At 45.9% G+C, this 18685-nt stretch overlaps 1 protein-coding gene across 1 annotated transcript in view; it reads right to left on the bottom strand.

Moving 5' to 3' along the window:
- Positions 1-1092: 1092 nt before the first annotated feature.
- Positions 1093-18685, bottom strand: part of WNT3A (wingless-type MMTV integration site family, member 3A) — a 91745-nt gene continuing 74152 nt past the window's right edge. Inside the window, exons 3-4 of the mRNA XM_009994485.1 lie at positions 4404-4669; positions 1093-1580 (exon numbers count right to left, since the gene is read on the bottom strand). Coding sequence (XP_009992787.1) covers positions 1101-1580; positions 4404-4669 — 746 coding nt within the window. The 3' untranslated portion in view covers positions 1093-1100. The remainder of the gene's footprint in view (positions 1581-4403; positions 4670-18685) is intronic.

Raw genomic sequence — 18685 nt, 5'->3', positions numbered from 1 at the left:
TGAGGTGCAGACAGAAGATGGACTAAGTGCACTTTCCACTGTTGGTGATGATGTTCTCTAACAAGGTGGGAGGAGTGAACACTTTCCCTTTCCTCCGCTACGGGAACGAGCTGGGATGTTGAGGAGCTGGATGTCTTGTGCCCAGCAGTGAGTGTCTAGACCCAGGAGACTTGTCCTCCACCACATGCTTCCAAGGAAGGCTCTTTGTCAGAGCCAAGTACTGAGCCACAGCTGGAGCAACATCTCCTTTTGTGGGACTGTCTCCTTCTCAATGCACACACCAAGTCCTCTTCATTTCATATATCAGGCACTGAACTTTTCCATACCATGCACATCACCTGTGTGCCAACAGGGAATTTGCAGAAAACCATCAGCAATTGGTTCCTCTCCCTCTCCTTCTGCCTCCCTCCCTCTCTACAGGTGTCACTGCATCCTATGTCAAGTGTGGCAGAAGCTACTATGCTAAAAAGTTCACGTGAAGAGTCTGCCCACTCTTCAGCTCTATTATATATTTGTAGACTTCTCCGGTTCCAGGGCAAAAGCAAAGGAGGATTTGCATATTTTTTTTATTTATTTATTTTTAATAATCAGTTTATCTGTTTTTATTTCTTTTGCTGCTGTTGTTGCTGCTCATATTATCCACAGAGATTCGGGCAATTTGGGTGTGTAGATAGATCTCAGGAAGCTTAGTGCTGCTGTCCAACACAGCCTCTGCCTGGCTGTGGGAAAAGGAGATGCTTAGGAAGACACAAGTCTTTCAAAGGACACTTAATCACACGAGTCACTTCAGGTGGGTGGGAGCAGAGCAAACCCATGCTGTTGCTGATGGTCTCCTTTCCAGCTCTGCGTTGTCGGCTGGTTGAAAAACCGTTGTCTCCTACGGGAGGCATCGTTGGGGCGTAACTTGTGTGACTGCCAGATGTACTTCGGGGTAGCCCAGAAGTCATTAGACCTATTCTATCCAACCAGTTTTAGCCTTTTAAAAAAGTTTTTATTCTTTTAATATCAAAAAAGTAGACTTCTCTCATGTCTGCAACCTCAGAGGAAGTAGGCTCGAATCCGTTTCTCCGTTTGGAGCCCAGCGAAGGGTTTTGCCTGCTTTATTTGCACGTGTGGACGTCGTAGACTCGTATGCACTCCTGGCAGCGCACGTAGCAGCACCAGTGGAAGATACAATGACACTTCTCTTTACGTTTCTCAGTCCTCGTGTTGTGCCCACGGCCGCAGCACAAAAGGTCGCAGCCATCAATCCCGTGGGAAGTGACATTACAGATCCTGTCACGGGTCCCAAAAGAACCTGTCTCAGGGTTGGGCTCACAAAAGTTTGGTGAATTCTCGTAGTAAACCAGGTCCTTCTCAGTTGGAGCCTTGAAGAAGTTGTACTTGGGCCTGAGGGTCTCGACCCAGCCACGGGATTCCCGGTGTTTTTCCACCACCATTTCGGAAGCGCTGTCGTACTTGTCCTTGAGGTAGTCACCGATGACCCTGAAGTCTGGCTGAGACCACCAGCAGGTCTTCACTTCGCAGCTGCCCGAGAGGCCGTGGCATTTGCACTTAAGATGCATGAGTTCAATAATAGACTGAAAAAGAGGAAAGGAAAAGCAATCACTTTATCTTTCAGTCACTGCTCTGCACAGACATCCGAGGCAGATAAAACCTCTGCAATTTTATTGTTTTCAGTGACTACACCTGATTCCCCCCCACAACTTTAAGCATCTTCCAAGAGCTTTCACTAAGGGCTGAAGTAATTTCTGTGCATTTTGACTTGTATCATATCAGCCTTCACAGGTGAATATTGCAGTCCTGTTACCCAGGAACACAATTCAGACACTTCTGGGCAGAGAAGGGAAGAACACAGAAATCTCCTAAAACAATAGGTTCATAAATGAAATATACAGTTATTCCATGGGAAACCACAGCAATATGAAACATCCTAATGATCTAGTCCAGAATTCCATGTATGTATGTTTTCATGAAGCAAATAAAGTTCTAGCTTTGTTCGTGGCTGTATTTAGAAGCCTGAAAAGTAACGTTTTTATTTTTAAGCCACTCATAATTTTTTCTAAAACCATTCAAAAGAAAAAGAAACATGACCCTAACTTTTGATTTTGAACATAAAACACTACCCTGGAGTATATGGAAAGGTGATTATTGATCTCAGAAATCTGTTATTTGTTTTTTACTTCTTACGAAATGAATATGAAGGTTTCTAGAGGTGTTGCCCTCCAGTATCCTGAGGTGGGAGACAGCCTTATGCAACTTGCTTGATAATCTGTATTTTCAGACTGATCAGCAAATTTCCAGGTACGTGAACAGACTAGTGCCAGCCTGAGTCCAAAAGATTTGCCATGAATCAGCACCTTGGTGCTCACCAGGTGCTTTCCTGGGTTATTTACGGAGTATCACCCGCCGCAAAGGAGGTTGTAATTAGCCATGAGAGAGAACCACAAAATGTTTGGTTCATATAATCATGCTGAACTTAATCAAAGCCTACCTGGTGGTAGGGTTTGAATTCATATGGGAACTAAGATGAAACATTGCCTATGGCTCAGGTTTAGCTGGAAACACTTGAGCATGGAGGCTCAGAAGAGCTACCCCATAAAGGTTGGCACTGTGAGAATGGGAAACAGCAGTGCTTTATAAAGCAGTAAGGTTTCAGACAGTGGTGTGACATCTGCTCTCTAATCATTGATATCTCTAAACTATAAAAAAAAACACCCTTAATTCCAAGTAACAAAAGTTACAATAAAAAAAGCCCTCTGCAGGCCTGTGATCACAGGAAGGATTGCTCAAAGATCAGTTTTTTTTCCCGTGATTCTCACATGAAAGCCAATTCCTTCTTTCTACTCTACCCTTTCTACTCTACCCCTTTTTATCTGGTTATCTGTCCCAACAATTGCCACCAGCAATGGACCATACCCTGGGGTACCTGAAATAAATTGGGTCAGTGATGAAGGAAACCACGTTATTGTTTGTGGTCATCTTTACTGTGGACAATTTTTGTTTCTTGTGTTATTTCATTTTGAAGAGTTGTCTTCCCCATTTCAGACCAGCTCTCCTATGGTGTGAGGTGGGATAACACCACTGGGGTTGGATGGTATTCACCGGAGGTGCTCACACCAAAGTTCTACACTGCCTGAGGACAGCTGTTTCCAAGCACAGTGCAACTGTGGTGACTTTGCTTTAGCTCACTGCACAGCTGGATGTCCTAAGCATGTGTAAGGCCTGCTCCTGAGGGAAGAAGACCATATTCATCTCTTTTGATTACAGTGAGGTATCTTTCATCCACTGAGGGATAAACTATCCCAAGTTTATTATTGGGAAAAAAATGCTGTTAACTCAGACAATATAGTGTCCATTAGTAGGAACTTTGTGACTGAATTTCACAAATGGTTTCCCATAGATTACATTCTTCTGGTATTCTTGAGATGAAAAATTATTGTCCTACTGCAGGAATTGTTCCACCTTATGGAAAAGATTCACTATGTACAAGGGAGTTACTGTGATGAGGGCAACACTTTGTGCTTTCAGTTCCCTTGTACATTTTTTTCTCATGGCTGTTATAAAAAAAACCTCATCAGTTGGCTTTGGGGCATGGTCCAAGTTTAATCAGGTGGCATCAGTCACATTTCCTCCTGTTTTCTCTAAATATTCCCTGGGAAATGAAACAGTGTTGAGAAGAGGAGTTGTAGGAAATGGTCTCCTGCTCTTCCCCCCCCCGCAAGGCCTGTAGAGCAGAGTGGTGGTCCCAGGGGAATGGACAGTTTCACTCAAATAGGATTCAGTTGCCTAAGCCCATGTGTCTAACACCATTTATGAGCTCCAGGGGTGTCTAAGGCATCAGTCCTAAGATGGCAGAGGACTTGCAGAAGACACACAGTTTTTCCCAGTAGCAGCCCAAGGATAGCTTCTATACTTCAGGGTGTATTAGTTTATACTAAAATGTATTTACTTCAGCAGCTGAATCCTCCCCATAAACCCTGGTCCATCTCTCTTAGCTTCAGATGTCTACAGATAGACACCTCTGGCTGTCCAGCTCACCTTCTTCCTAAAGCCATGTGAGGTGGACAGGCTCAGTTAGGGCATCGTTAACTGAACCATTTCTAATTACTCATTCAAGCTGGGGTGAAATCTCATCTTAGACCTGTCTGGTTTGATCCATTCTCTATAAAGACATGTGGAACACTTGACTCCAAGTCATTTGCATTTGAGTGTGGAAATTTACCTACAGTTTTCAGAGGTCAAGTCAATCTGTCCCCTCCCTGGCCAGAACTATGATAGGTATAATTTCAGTATATGAAAAAGCCCAGATTTAGGCTTGGTTCTTCCCTCCCACTGTTCACTGTGGCAGGTAAGAAAAGGATTAAAGGGACATTTAGAAAAGTGAAACTAAACGTCCTTACGGTCCTTCCGGCTTCATTGTTGTGCCTGTTCATGGCTGAGCGAGCGTCCGGTCTGTTCTCTCGGGCGTCCGCAAACTCCCGAGACACCATGCTCCCAAACTCCACGTCCTCACTGCAGCCCCCCCATTTCCAGCCTTCCCCAGGGGAGCCCTTGTGACGGGTGTCACAGCCGCAGATGGTGGCCGAGCCCTCGGCGCAGGATCTGGTCACGGCGAAAGCCACTCCGGCCGAGGCAATGGCATGGACAAAGGCTGATTCCCTGGTGGCTGTGAAAGAGAGAAACCAATGAGTAGTGGCCAGTGAAGGGATCACACATGGCTGTGATCTACCTTGTGGGCATGGCAGAAGACCAGGAAACTTTCCTCTTCCCTGTGGTCCGGCTTGGACCTACTCCAAAGACATTTTCTTATGCTAAGAAATCAGCTCCTGTGTAGACAGAGCCAGGCTTGCTTCAAGCCCACAGAGGTCAGCCAAGACGTTTTGACTAAGGTCATCATAAGGTCATAGGTTGAGGCTGTGGCAAACCATAAAGCCTGGGAAACCTGAGTTCCAGAGGCCATAGAGAAGATACCATCTGGTTCTTTGCAGACAGTGCACCACATAGCTGTACCCTGAGCTGCAGCCTTGGCATCAGGTGCTTGGGATTTGGATTGTGTTCCCATAACAAGGAAAACACAGGTCTGCAGTTAGTGACAACCTCCATGCTTAGTGGTGGGACCTACACAAGGTAAAGCACCTCTTCCTTCTCAACTGGGAAAACTGTTGATGGCTAGAAGGTAGAAAAATGTCAGGGTGGCCAGACATTCCCCAGTCCCCAGTATGGAACTAAACATTGTCTTCACCCTCCATCCTGAAGCCACCTTCTTTTCCTAGGCTGTCTAGCTCACTTGGAGACATTGGTCAATATATGGTGTCTGGCATCTATCCAGTTTTGTTCACTTGCTTAATTGAGGCCTCTGCCAAAGGGAATGGAAATAAGTTTTCCTTTTCTGCTCGTTGCCTCAGGGTGGTGGGTGGCATCATCCAAAATATTTCATGGTTAGGGATTGAGGAGCTGAGGTGTCTGTGGAGACCCTCCTTCAAAGCCTTTCACTCTGCTGGGGCTGGGTGGGGAAGGGCAGCTCAGTATTAGTCTGGATGTCAGTGCTTTTCCTTCTCTGTACCAAAATGAAACCCAGATATTTCAAATTGCTTTGTAAATGGGAAATACACAAAAATTAGCAGTTTTTTTCCACCCCCCTCCACCCTGCCCAGTTTTGGTTTCATTATGTTTCTTCACTCACTAGAAATGACACCACACCTCAGAAAACAACACTATAATGCTTTTTGGCTTCAGCAAAATGAGATTTTTACCATGAACAGGGCTGTTCTTAAACCCTTGAGACAATCCTAAGAAGACACAATGACTCTGATAACTGGCCTCCCTTAACCTCCTATACCATTCCCCACACAGTCTCTCCTTATGCTTACGGAAAGCTGGGGAGGGTCTTTTTACAGGGGCTTGCAGTGAGAGGACAAGAGGTAATGGTTTTAAGCTGAAAGAAGAGAGACTTTGGTTAGAAATCAGGCATAAATTCTTCAGTGTAAGGGTGGTGAGACACTGGAACAGGCTGCCCAGAGATGTTGTGGGAGCCCCATCCCTGGAAGCGTTCAAAACCAGGTTGGATGGGGCCCTGAGCAACCTGATCTAGTGGGAGGTGTCCCTGCTCATGCAGGGGGTTGGAACTCGATGATCTTTAGGTTCCCTTCCAACTCCAAACATTCTGTGATTCTGTGACCAGGTAGCCAAGGAAGCGTGCTGTCTCTGACACCCTTCAGATGTTGTCAAACCTGAGTCAAATGGTGACATTAGGCTAGGACAGTGTTGAAATATTAATAGATCTATAAAGGCAGAAGGTCAGGTTTTCAGTTGATGCAGCTTCACCAGCTTCTACTGAATCACAGAATGGTTTGGATTGGAAGGGACCTTAAAGATCATCTAGTTCCAACTGAGCTTTGCATCAGCTGATGAGGTGCTTACTCAAAACCACTAAAACGTTCTCTGCACCATATTTTGCTGATCTGAGCATTCCCTGGGCATTTTGGCTTAATCTTTACCTTCTGGATGCTTCCAGGCTTTACTACCACAGGGAGAGTCTAATATGCCAAGCCAAAAAAGCCAACATGTTCTTGGGGAGAAATCAAAACTGCATGCTTGCAGAGCAGTCCCGGCTGGATTGAAGGCTGGAGCAAGAACTTGTGCAGCACCTCTTTGCTTCGGGAAGGCTACCAAACACAACAATATGCAAATCAAATAATGTGCATGAACTTACAAGCCGAAGGTATGAGCAATGTCCTGGAACATGTTGTCAACACACATCGTGAGGTTAGTAAGTCACCAAGGGCTAGAACCAAAAAAGGAAAATGCAGGAACCCTCAGTTCCACAATGTGATTTTGAAAAACCCTTGTTCAGCAACTGTCCAGCCTGGAGGGTCCCAGCTTCCTGCAAATGGTGACCATGCAGTTCCTGAAATGTGTGAAAGCATGTGCAGATGAGTCTAGTTCTAACAGAACTTGGGACTTGGCATCTTGCACTTGCCTAAGCCTAGGTAGGATCCAGAAACCAAGTCTTAGGGGTGGGGAGCTTGGTACAATGTCTCTAAAGACGCCAATGACCAGCCCTGTGGTCTGTAAAAGGCAAAGGCTTCTAGTAGAAGCCAGTCAAATAAGCTGGTGAGATTAATGCCATTATCCCATGTTAGGGATGCAGAAGATATAGGACCTGACCAGTGAACACATGACACACCTTCCACCTCCTCCCATGGTGGCCTAATTAATCTTGAAACCTTCTAGTGTGCTGCTATGCCAATGGACATAACAGGAAGATGATAATTCTTCTTCATCTTCTGCCACCTTCTGACAACTGTAGTGGTTAAAGTATGTGCTTGGGTAGGTTATCTCTCATCACATGGGAATCACCCCTTTGTGTGCTCAGGAGGAGAGAACCTGCAGGCTTTTGGCTACTTGGGAAGGTGCTGTAGCTGCTGAACTGATGCTTGCAAATGCTGTGAAGAACCCCTGTTCCTTGCAGTGCTAGGATTGACAGGAAAGCATTTACACACAAGGTGTTTGTCCAGAAAACCTTCTCCTGCATGGGGATGGCAGAGGTGGCCTTGGCTTAGAAATTCACAGGTCATGGATCTCACCTGGGCTTTAGCAGGAGCCATTAGCTGAGAACAGAGGTGTTTGTGCATACAGGTGCAGAGCTCACCAAACCCCCCAGCAGCTACAGGCAATGCAGCCTGCAGAATTCTTTCATTTTCCAGGACTTGGTGGCAGCAGAACAAGGAGTTATAGAAACATTTTTTGTAGATCCTCAATTCTACCTAACTCCCAGGTCTGTTACCTAAACCCTGCACTGTTCCTCGCCCTCCCTGCAAGCCTTCATCTCCAGGAGTGTATTGATGGGATTTGCTTTAAGAAGCACCGATTATACTCAGCTCTTCTCTTCCCAGAAAAGAGCCCAATGCTTTTTTTACAGCCCGTATATACGCAATAATCACTTCTCTGCTTTTGAAATGCAGCCACCCCTGGGGTGGAGTGCAGCCACCACTTAACAGCACACAACAGGAAGCAAATAGCATTGTATCTGATCGTAACTACCTGGGGAATGCAGGCAGGCAGAGAGAAGAAGCTGAAATCTGGCCCCGGGCGCTGAGGTTAGGAGTTTGTCTCTTGAGAAAGTTGCAGCGATCTCTTAATGACTTCACGAAATTAGGGCACCGGGTTTACATCTGCAACCCCTAACTTGAAGGCACCGAGTTCAATATTGACGCAGATGGAAGAAAAGCCATCGCTTGGATCATGTCCTGCCACCTTCAAAGTTACAGGACTGTCCTGCCATCCCTAAGGAGCCCTGACCCTGCTGAGCTCTGAAGAGCTGCCCGGGTTGTAGCCAGGGGCGGTGTGGCTGCAGGAATGGAGAAGGAGTGGATAGAGATACAGATAAGCAGAAGGAAAGCATGCACTTGTGATGGAAATGAGGGGTTATTAAGGTGCCATATAAAAATGCAAGAGACTTAGCAAAGATAACAGGAAAGTGCAGTATATTTGTCAGGTCGCCTCATTCCCCTCTGGGTGGTTCTGGTAGCAGGAGACAAACAGCTCATTATGACTTGAAGAGACATTCTGGAAAGTCATCTGCCAAGGGAAGGTTAATAGGGACTAAAATCTCATGAGGATGTTGACTTAAGAGCATTTTAACCATTTTGCTTTCAGTGCAGAACAAGGTCATCAAAGCTCTGGCTTCAACTTGTTTAATTCCTGCCTCCTCCTGAGTTTCCCTGCAGGGCTTAGATACTTGGATGGCTGGTGCTCCAAGGTACCCGATTTTGGACCCACTGGGGGTTTGCCTAATGGTGAAAAACGTGTTGGATCTTACAAAGGGCCTTTAGAGATGCTTTGTAGCCACCCACTCATGTAGACGTCTCCAAGTCCCTGGCCACTTCTGGTGACAGTGTCCCAGGTAGCTAGATCTGAGGCTGTGAGCAGGACTGTCTCATGCAGGCCACCTCTGACCACCCTGCCTCAGAAACAGAAACATCTTCAGAAACAAAACTGCTCTTCTGGGCAGTATCAATACCAGAATTCAGAAGCCTGAGGATGATTTCCTTCTTTCACAGGGTCTTTTTACATGACTTTGGGAAAATCCTTTAGTCAGCCTGTGCCTCTACTTCCTTATTCATAAACCTGAGGACAATCCTGCTTATCTTCCCAGAAACCTGCAATGCTAAATTTACTGATGTCTTCAGAATTGTGGGCAGAAGGTGTGGGAGCTGAACAAAGGGTCATCAAGATGTGGGATGAGGAAGGCAAACGAATAACTGCATAAATATCTTGACTGTCTAATATATAAAACCTGGTCTCTTGGATTCTGCTGCCCAGACAGTGACTTGTTTTCTCTCTTTCTCAGAATGACTAAATGATTAACCCCAGGTCAGGTAGATATCCCAGATATGGGGGAGGAAGGACTATGGTGAAATAAAAGGATGAACATAATGGTTTATTTTGGTCTTAAGAAGATACAGTCCCATTTTACTACCTTTGTACCATAGTACTGAGCTCTGTTGTACACTTGTCACCTTAAATCTTTCTGTTCTCTCTGCACAGTGGCCTGCCTGGTGGTAACAGAAGGTTCTTGGGACAGGGCAACACAACCCAGTTTCAGGTGTGTTGGGAGATGAAGTTTCAAGTCTTGTGTCCCGGAGCACAGCTCAAAGAGCCAGATGGCATTTTAGAAAGTGGTTCTGGGTTGCAGACCCCAGCAGCCTGGAGAACAGATAGCCAAGCAGTAGAGGTGGATCCTGCTCTAAAGGCTTCCCACTCATCATCCCACTTTCCTAAATGGTCCTCCTGAAGTTGTGGAAGCTCCTTTGCATGGGGAACCTTGATGTCTCTGGGACAACTACTGATCCTGCTCTGTGGAGACAAACCTCCCACACCAACGATGTTTTACTGCCCAGGACCTTGTCACCATTATTTTTGAAACATGTCCTTTGGAGTAAAACACTGAGTTAATGCCTTTTGGGGATGGATAATACATAAACAACATAAAAAAATTATACAATCGTTCCAGATTACTCTGGAGATGAATGACAGTGAAGAAAACAATTCCCTCATCTTAGCCACTCCCCCCCAGCCACCATTAGCATCTCTGCTCTTGAATAGAGGATCCTAATCCCAATTCTACACTAGGAAAGACACTGTAATGGTATGGATGCAAACCTTGAACTTCTGACATCACAGACTTCTTGAGTGATCTTGGGAAAGTCACTCACCAAGTGGGTTAAAATGGAGAAAATATCGTATCTGCTTAGCAGGAGACATTCTGTTTTCTCTCACCTTTGTTTTTCAAAGCTAAAAGAGAAAGCTACTTGTTGTATCAGCAGTTTCAGACACCCAGACACCCATTTCTGAGGGGCAGAAGATGTAAGGTCTTTCCAACATTTGTCTGGTAGGGCATGTACCCAGGGATTGTGAGAAAGGGTTTCAATTACCTCCTTGGCCCGAGGGGATAGAAACCCACAGCTCTCATGCTAGGATTTGAACATCAGTTGACACTACATTGACTCTGGATTAACAAAAGTGAATCTAAATAAATCCCTAGAACTAAGAAACTGTAAATAAAACTGGGAGCAGACAAGAGCTTCTGGTTTTTGGAGCCAGCAGCAACATTCTTCTTACACTGGGGGCCTGTCCTAAAAGTTCAGTCTCCCCCTGATTACTACAGTCAGGGTCCTTCTTGCAGGTTAGACATCATGTGAACTGCAGGAGAGGAAGGTGTTATCCAGAGGAGGAAGATGGTGAGGAATTTGTGAAGTGAACTTGGAGAGTTTCAGAAGCCCAGTCTTTGACTCAAGGTGAGGTGAATTTATATTTTTTTTACTGTAGTAAAATAAAGAGGACTACCCAGCTGATATCAGCACACTGTAGTTTCCTCCTTGAATCTGTGGAGAGAACCACCTCTCCTAGATATGGGAGGAGAGCTGTGCCATTCCCTTGTGGGGACAGTCACCTGTAAGCACCTCCTTGGTGAAAACTAAACCAGAAGAGCTTGAATGAAAGGCCATGTAGCATCACTTTGGAGGGAAAAGGGTGCCAGGAAAGTTTAATAGCAAATGCTCCTCACCATGGATGCAGGAGCTGAAGTACTGTTGGTGTAAGGTCAGTGCCTGCTCCTTACTTGCAACTACAGTAAAGCCAAGCCTGAGGAAAGGCCTCAGCTCTAAAGGATACCTCTCAGAGATAACTCAAGCAAAAGTCTCATCAGATATTAAGCAGATGGTGACTCCCAAGGGCAGTGGGTTTCTTTAGACTCACATTGAGAGCTTTGCAGGCACAACTACATTCTGAAGAGCAGAAGTGGAATCCAATGGAACTGGTGAGTCAGAGCTTAGAGGAGCTGCAAAAACATGTGCAGAGTTTGCTATTGGCTGTTGCAGATATGAACAGCATTGCCTGCTGGCCCTGAAATCCTTGTACAGGACAGGAAAAGGACCACCAGCAGCAGTGCAGCCTTGCTTTTCCCAGATACCAGGAGAAAACACTCCAGTCCCCTCAGCCATGCTGGCCTCTGTGCTAAACTTGCCAATGGGCAGAATCCTCAGAGTCAAGAACCAAGGGTTCAGGACATAGGAATGATGTCACCCATCTTTCAATGCTCGTCACACTAGATCAAACCCCTTAGCCTGATGAGGAAAAAAAAAGAAGGGTCAAGTCTCAGAGCATGGAACATATTTATCTGCAGGGAAAGGAGGAGGGAAGGTCAAAAAAAAATGATCACAAAGAGGCAAATCACTTGCCAATCAGAACTATTAAATATTGGCACAACATCAGGTGAAGATGGAGAAGAGGGAACCCTTTGGCACACGCCGGCTGACAGATCCATCCACACTGCAGAGAGAGTGCCCAAGTGCTGGAGGGAAACAAGTGTTGTTCCCATAGTAGAGGAGGAGGATCACAGAGATGTCACGGCTGCTGGTGAGCCTGACATTGCTTGTGGGGAAAATACTGGGAACGTTGGAAACAAAATATTGGCTCTTGCAGCCTCGGAGGCAGGTGAGCTTCAGCTTCACCACATTCCTCTTGATTGTAGCAATAGAGGATCCGATCTCAGATAAACCAACAGAAAGGGTTTTACATAAGCTGCTTGGCTCAGCCTCAAACTTCCTTCAGGACCTCTCCATAGAGGCCCCTGTTTCCAGTGTCTGCATTTCCCCTGACCCATCCTCACCATCTCAACATGTTGGTCTCCTGCTACAGCATCTTCTGGCCTGGCACTGAAGGCTCCTCAATGACCCCCTTACCCCAAAAGTGGGTCTTTTGTATCACACTTGTTATTTCCTTTCAAAGATGCATCTTTTAACCATTAGGGAAGGTAGAAAGGAGCAAGTTATGGCCTTGGGTGTGCTCAACAAAACAAATACAAAAGGAAGGGACAAGTCAGTCTTCCTGGTGGGAAGGTGAAACATTTCAAAGAATACATTCCCAAATTTAACATCACATGCTGTATTTATTCTGAGTATACTGGAAAATGCTTTCCAAAGTCAAAGCTTTAGGAAGAGGTCCTGAGATTGTTTAAAGCTTTAATTTCTTTACTTGGTGTCACTCCAAGGCTAGATGCCAAGAAGCCAAGTGCCCTGGCCCTGATTTTCTGCTCAGTCACAGCAGTGTCAGTCATGCTGTGAAGTTCTTGCTGTTATTCTGAGAAGGCTCTGGAGGCTTTAGAAAGATCAGAGCCTGGTGACTGCCTCACACCGTTGGTTACATATGCTGCACAAAGTCCTCCTCTGGACACAAGTGGCTCTGAAACTCTGCCTCAATTTTCTCATTTTCAAAAATGGACAAAAATCATGTATCATGGCACATAAAAAACCCCCTCGTGGATTCATTCAGAAGATGATCACTATTGACAGACATCCCAGATCACATCTGGCATACTGTCCTTACAGGACAGAGACAAAAAGCTCAGCTTAGCAATTAGGAAGAAAACATTTCCTGTGAGGGTGGTGAGACACTGGCACAGGCTGCCCAGAGAAGCTGTGGCTGCTCCATCCCTGGAAGTATTCAAGGCCAGGATGGATGGAGCTTGGAGCAGCCTGGTCTAGTGGGAGGTGTCTGTGCATATGGCAGGGGGGTTGGAACTGGATGATCTTTAAAGTCCCTTCCAACCCAAATCTTTCTGTGATTCTATGAATGCACATTAACTTTGAGTCTCCCTTCAGCCTACAACATTACAGAAGACATGGGCAAAAGGGGGGACTTTTCTCCTCACCCAGTGCTGCACAATGCCTTAATACCTTAGGACTTTGCTCAATAGGGCTCTCCATGTGAATATCAGTACCTCGAGCTGCCTGCGTGCTGAGCTGTGTGGACATGGCTACTTTCTTATCAGCACCTCATCTGAACTTATAGCCATTGTAGATCTAGGTATTAGTATCTCCAGGAATTTCTCTGTGTTGCACAAAGACATGTCCAGAACTATATAACCCTCTGTCAACTTTCTCCAGAAGAGCATAGTTGTGTGGGATCCCTTGTATGCAGAAGGATCACTAAATCCATTTCTAAGACTACAGTCTCCGTGCAGACTTAGAGACTGATATTAATCATTTTGAGCCATGCACCAGTGAAACCCAAACACCAGCTGTTGTTGTCTGGGGTGCAGGCTTGTTTCAGGTCCCCTAGTCTGTAGCAGGATTTCCTAAGTGGGTATATCCCCAAGTCTCCAAAGCAAAGCACTCCAAAGCACTTTACAAAAGCACCAGACCTTGGGTGCTGCAGGTGATCATGGCTTTCAGGTCTAACCCTGAAATGGGGTGGCTCCAAGGTGCAATAGTGGGAGAAATGCAGCTTTGGAGCACCCACACTGCAGCAAGTGATACCAGCAAGGAGCTGCCCCATGGATCCACAGGCTGTGCCCTTCTTCACACTCCATGCCCAGCTGATTCTGCATGTTTCTCATCAAAATCCAGCTCCGGGGTTTGTTTGGCCTTTTTATCCTTTCAAAAATCAGGCCCCAAGATGCAAAGATTTATGCAAATATAAAGCATAATAACAAGAAGCTAACCACAGTTTTGCATATCTTAAAGGAGAGGTTAGGTTTGGGTCCCATCTGTGTTTTGAGCAAAGTTCTGATTGAGTTCTTGTTTCCTCTGAACCAGCGTGCTAGTGTCAACACATCCCTGGGAAGATGAAAGGCCCTAAAAAGACATTTGATCAGATTAGCTGTGATTCAGATCATTGGAGGGAAATTATTAAATGGGCAGTTCCTGCCAGGGAACATGAAGGTGATACAGATAAGAGGGAATGTTGGATTGAAGGAGGTTGGATTAACACAGCTTGTAAAATCCTGAAGGCCAAGTTTCTCTGAAATATCTGAAGAATGTTTTAGTTTTTTTGGTGGCTTTTAAAATTATTATTTTATTATTATTTTAAAATTTTTATTTATTTACCTTTTTTCCTGCTGGCTCATGGTTATCTTAGCACCCAGCACAACAAAGCTGCAACCTCCAGCACGGTGCTCCTGCTCCCAAACCTTTCAGGCTCTACCCAAAACAGGTAGAGCCAGATTGTCAGACACTGGAGCAGCCTGGGAGCCTTGTGCCTGGCTTTGGGAACAGGCCCTGTGCTCCCTGCCACCCTTGGAGCCTGTGTGAGCCCAGAGTGGGTTGAGGGCTGGAATGCTCTTACTAATTAGCTACTGTCAAAATAACCCCAGGTGATCGCAAGTAACCAGACCCCCAAGATAGGCAAATCAGCAGGACAGTCTGGTATCAGTAACCCAAGTCTGATACCTGCAAAGCAAACATCTCTTTATCTCTCTCTCCATCACCCTATCTCTCTGTTGATCTAATCATTACCATGTATGTCTCCTTGCCTACCCTGCTTAATGCAAGCATGTTTTATCTGTCTTTCTGTTGGCTTGGTCATGTGTGAAACACTCAGTGTCTGATCCCCCCTGCTTCTTCTTCTGAATATTTCATGGCTGTGTTGAGTCCTGAAACAACACAGACCTCTCGGCCCATTGAACCACCCAAATTACCTCACACTCCTTGTCTCCCCAACCAACCGATGTCCCTGGGAGGCTCTAGACAAAAGGAAGCTGTGTGCCAATTGGGGGTTATTAGCAGAGATACAGCACACTCATTGTGGCAAGACTAAGTCCTTAATGAAAGGGGAAGGAGCAGGGAAGGACTGGGGTGAATTCTCTGGGGCTGGTTCCAGGTTGAAGGATCATTGGGGTCCCCTCTGGCCTCAGAAAGGAAAAAAAAAGACAAGGAAAAAGGAAAAAAAGAAGAAAAGCAATTCCCCAAAACCCCTATGCAAAACAGCCCCGTTGGTCAATAGGATACGGGGAAGGAAAAAAAAAATAAAAAGGGAGAAAAAATTGTATTCTGTTATCAGAAGCAACATGGGCTAACAAAAGGATTGCCTTGCCCACCTGAGAATGGAATGTGAGGCTCCATTTCGCTGCTCTGATCGTATTTGACAGCCCCCCTCGAGACTGCCTGGTTGGTATGGCAAATCGTCCTTATTACCTGCTGGGGTGAATGAATCCCCCTTTGTGCTGGCACTGTCACGCTGCATTAGGTTGACAATGGCTCAAGATATTTTATATGAAATTTGCCCTCACTTGTGATTAGCCAGCACCAACTAAGTCATAGCAACCTAGAACTATGCATTGGCCGGGCCCCGTTGTCGGCCGAAAGGGAAATCCCTATTCAAATGGTTTAATAAAACAATCTAAAGGGCGTGTGAATCGTGAAAAGCATTTTCACTTTTCTCTTTAGCTTAATCTCATGGTCGCTGGGATATTGTGCTCTGAGCAGACCCCAGCAGGGTGTGGGCTAAGGTCCCCCATCAACTTCTTTTACAGCCTCCTTTTCTGCGAGTTAATGATATACCGGTGTGATTGCCTCCCGCAGCAAGAAGAAACACGCATTTGATGAAAAGGATGGACCTCCTAACACATCCTAAATGGCAACAATTTCTCATCCAAAGGTCACAGGTCATAACCTGGATTTTGAATCACCACCCAGATCTTTTTCAAAGCCCTGCTAAAGCTGGGGGATTCTGCGAGGCCGTTTTACACACGGAGACACACACACACACACACAGACACCGCGTTATCTCCGGAGGTTCCCGCTCTGCTTGAGGCCTGAGCTTAGTGTTTGGAAACAATTGGATTTTCCCCTGGTTTTGGGCTACAGTTTGCTGCCTTTTGTGTCCTCTCAACCCTGGGCTACAAGGCAGGGAATGGCACAAGAAGGCAATGGGCAGTGCGGAGATGCGTGGTGTCTCTGCAAGACACCTCCTGAGCATCCCCAGGCGGGCACCCAGAGCTCAGCAGCACCCAGGGTACAGACAAGACCCTTGGCTGAATCAGGACTTGGCTGTTCACCCCAAACCTGCCACACTCCCAGCCCTGAGCATCACCTCCAGCCAGGCTTCAAAACTCTCCTTATTCACTGGAAGGTTTGGGAAACCTCCCCCAGTGCTGACTCCTCCATAAGCAACATCTCCCACGCAGAGGCAAGAAGCAGCCACAGAAATTCAGCTGCGGAGTGGGAGGAGGGGGGAAGGACAAGTCTGGGGTTCCCCCTTGTTATTGTTGCTCCTCTTCATGGCTGTGATGAGAAGCAGAGGAGGACAGTGGGTGCAGGGTCTCTGCAAGGCTAGCTGAAAGCTGGGTGCTCATCTGAAATGTTTCCCTGAAGAGAGGAACACTTTGTGTCTGCAAAATGAGGCTGGAAATCCCCGGGGAAACAAGCTCCCTCATGAACCTCCCTCAGCTGAGCTTCCAAGCACAATCCAAAGGTGAAAGGGAAAGCAGCACGGGAACCTGTTGTATTTTACCTGCTTTTCTTTCCCTTTCCCTGTTTCCCCCCCTTCCCATGAAACCTTGGGCCAGATGAGGGGTTTCTTGCTTGATTGTATGTCAATATTCTCCCTTGATTTTTTCCCGCTGGAGCTCAGCACAATGAAAAGCAGCCTGGGCTGTCATGAGGGACCCTTTTGGCTTTTGAAATCTACATTAGCCTCTCCTAAAGGGTGTTCACATGAGCTTTGGTATGTTTCCACTGCAGCTCTCTACGTAATTGTAAGCTATCTGGGGCAAGGAGTGATTTTGTTATTATGTGCTTGTACAGTATTTAGCACAATGGGGCCCTGATCTCTGCTTGGGGCCTCAGAGTCTACTGTAATAGAAATAATTAACCATAATAGAGCTGGGCAAATATCTTAATAAAACCATGGAATCAATTTGAGGCAATTAAACAATTTTTCGGCTTGCAGAAGTTTTTGCTTTACAGGCTCAATTTGGAGAAGGGAGGGGGGGGTTGAGTCCTGGGAGAACTGCAGGGAACTTCTCACCCTCCCGAAGCAGGCTTTTTGGCAAGCTGCTTTTCTTCTTCTTTTATTATTATTTTTTTTAAAAGTTTCACCCAGTTGGAGAGGCAGAAAAGTTTTATGCAGCTCCCAAAGCACAGAAGTCCCTTTTTCTAAATAGCCCCTGAGAGGAAGCAGAGTTTGGAGGCTGGATTTGTATTTCCTGAAGGAGAAGGGGCTTAGACCTAAGACTTTCCAGCAGCTCATCCGCCCTGTCTCTGCCCCAGCTGCCCACCTAGGAAATGGAGAACAATCATTATCTTCCTGCTTTCTAATCCCAAGCACTTGAGGAGTCAGTGAGCTGCTAAAGCAATGGGGATTGCAGAGCTATTTAAACAGAGGAATAAGAAAATAGCAAAGCCCCGGACACAGATTGGATGATTTACAAGCAATTATAAGTCAGCAGATAAGCTTTGGATGACAGATACTCTGATTACAGTTGTATAATTTTCAAGTGGAAAAGGGAGCTAAATATATTGAACACTTGTCTAAAGTTGTATTTGATTCTGTACTTGTCATAGAGAGAGTGCATATGAGGACACTACAGTAAGGAGCACTTGTTCTAAAGGTGGAACCCTCAGCACAAGAAGGACATGGAGATGTTTGAGTTAGTCCAGAGGAGGCCACAAAGATGATCAGAGGGCGGGAGCACCTCTGCTATGGAGGCAGGCTGGGAGTTGGGCTTTTTCCTCCTGGAGAACAGAAGGCTCTGGGAGACCTTAGAGCACCTTCCAGTTCCTGAAGGGGCTCCAGGAAAGCTGGGGAGGGGCTTTTTACAAGGGTATGGAGTGATAGGATGAGGGGGAATGGTTTCAAGCTGAAAGAGGGGAGATTAAGATCAGATATTAAGAAGAAATTCTTTGCTGGGAGGCTGGTGAGACACTGGAACAGGCTGTGCAGGGAAGTTGTGGTTTTCCCATCCCTGGAAGTGTTCAAAGCCAGGTTATATGTAGCTTAGACCAACCTGGCTTAGTAGAGGTGTCTCTGCCCAATGCAGGGGGGTTGGAACTAGATGATCTTGAAGATTTCTTCCAACCCAAACCATTCTGTGATTCTATGAAAGTAAGAAATCTACTGGCTCACCCTGCCAAAACAGTAACTTCAAGAATTAGACTACACCACCCTTTTCTGAAGGAAACCACTGTACCCTCCATGAACATATTTGCTGGCCACGTGGGTGCAGACCCTGAACTTTATAATGCACAGCTCTTCTATGGCCAAGCCTTTGTAGGAACTTTTCCTACAAGTAGTCATGTTCTAAAAGGCATTCCCTTAAATCTTCCAGTCCAAGGAATACAGGATCAGAATAATCACCATAGAAAAAGTGAAAAATAAATAAATAAAGACATACTTCCCT

Source organism: Chaetura pelagica, unplaced genomic scaffold (assembly GCF_000747805.2).
Source record: "Chaetura pelagica isolate M959 unplaced genomic scaffold, ChaPel_1.0 scaffold130, whole genome shotgun sequence".
In the NCBI taxonomy this organism is placed as follows: domain Eukaryota; kingdom Metazoa; phylum Chordata; class Aves; order Apodiformes; family Apodidae; genus Chaetura; species Chaetura pelagica.
The sequence above is the reverse complement of the archived record's forward strand: the minus strand, read 5'-3'. Positions and strand labels throughout refer to the sequence as shown.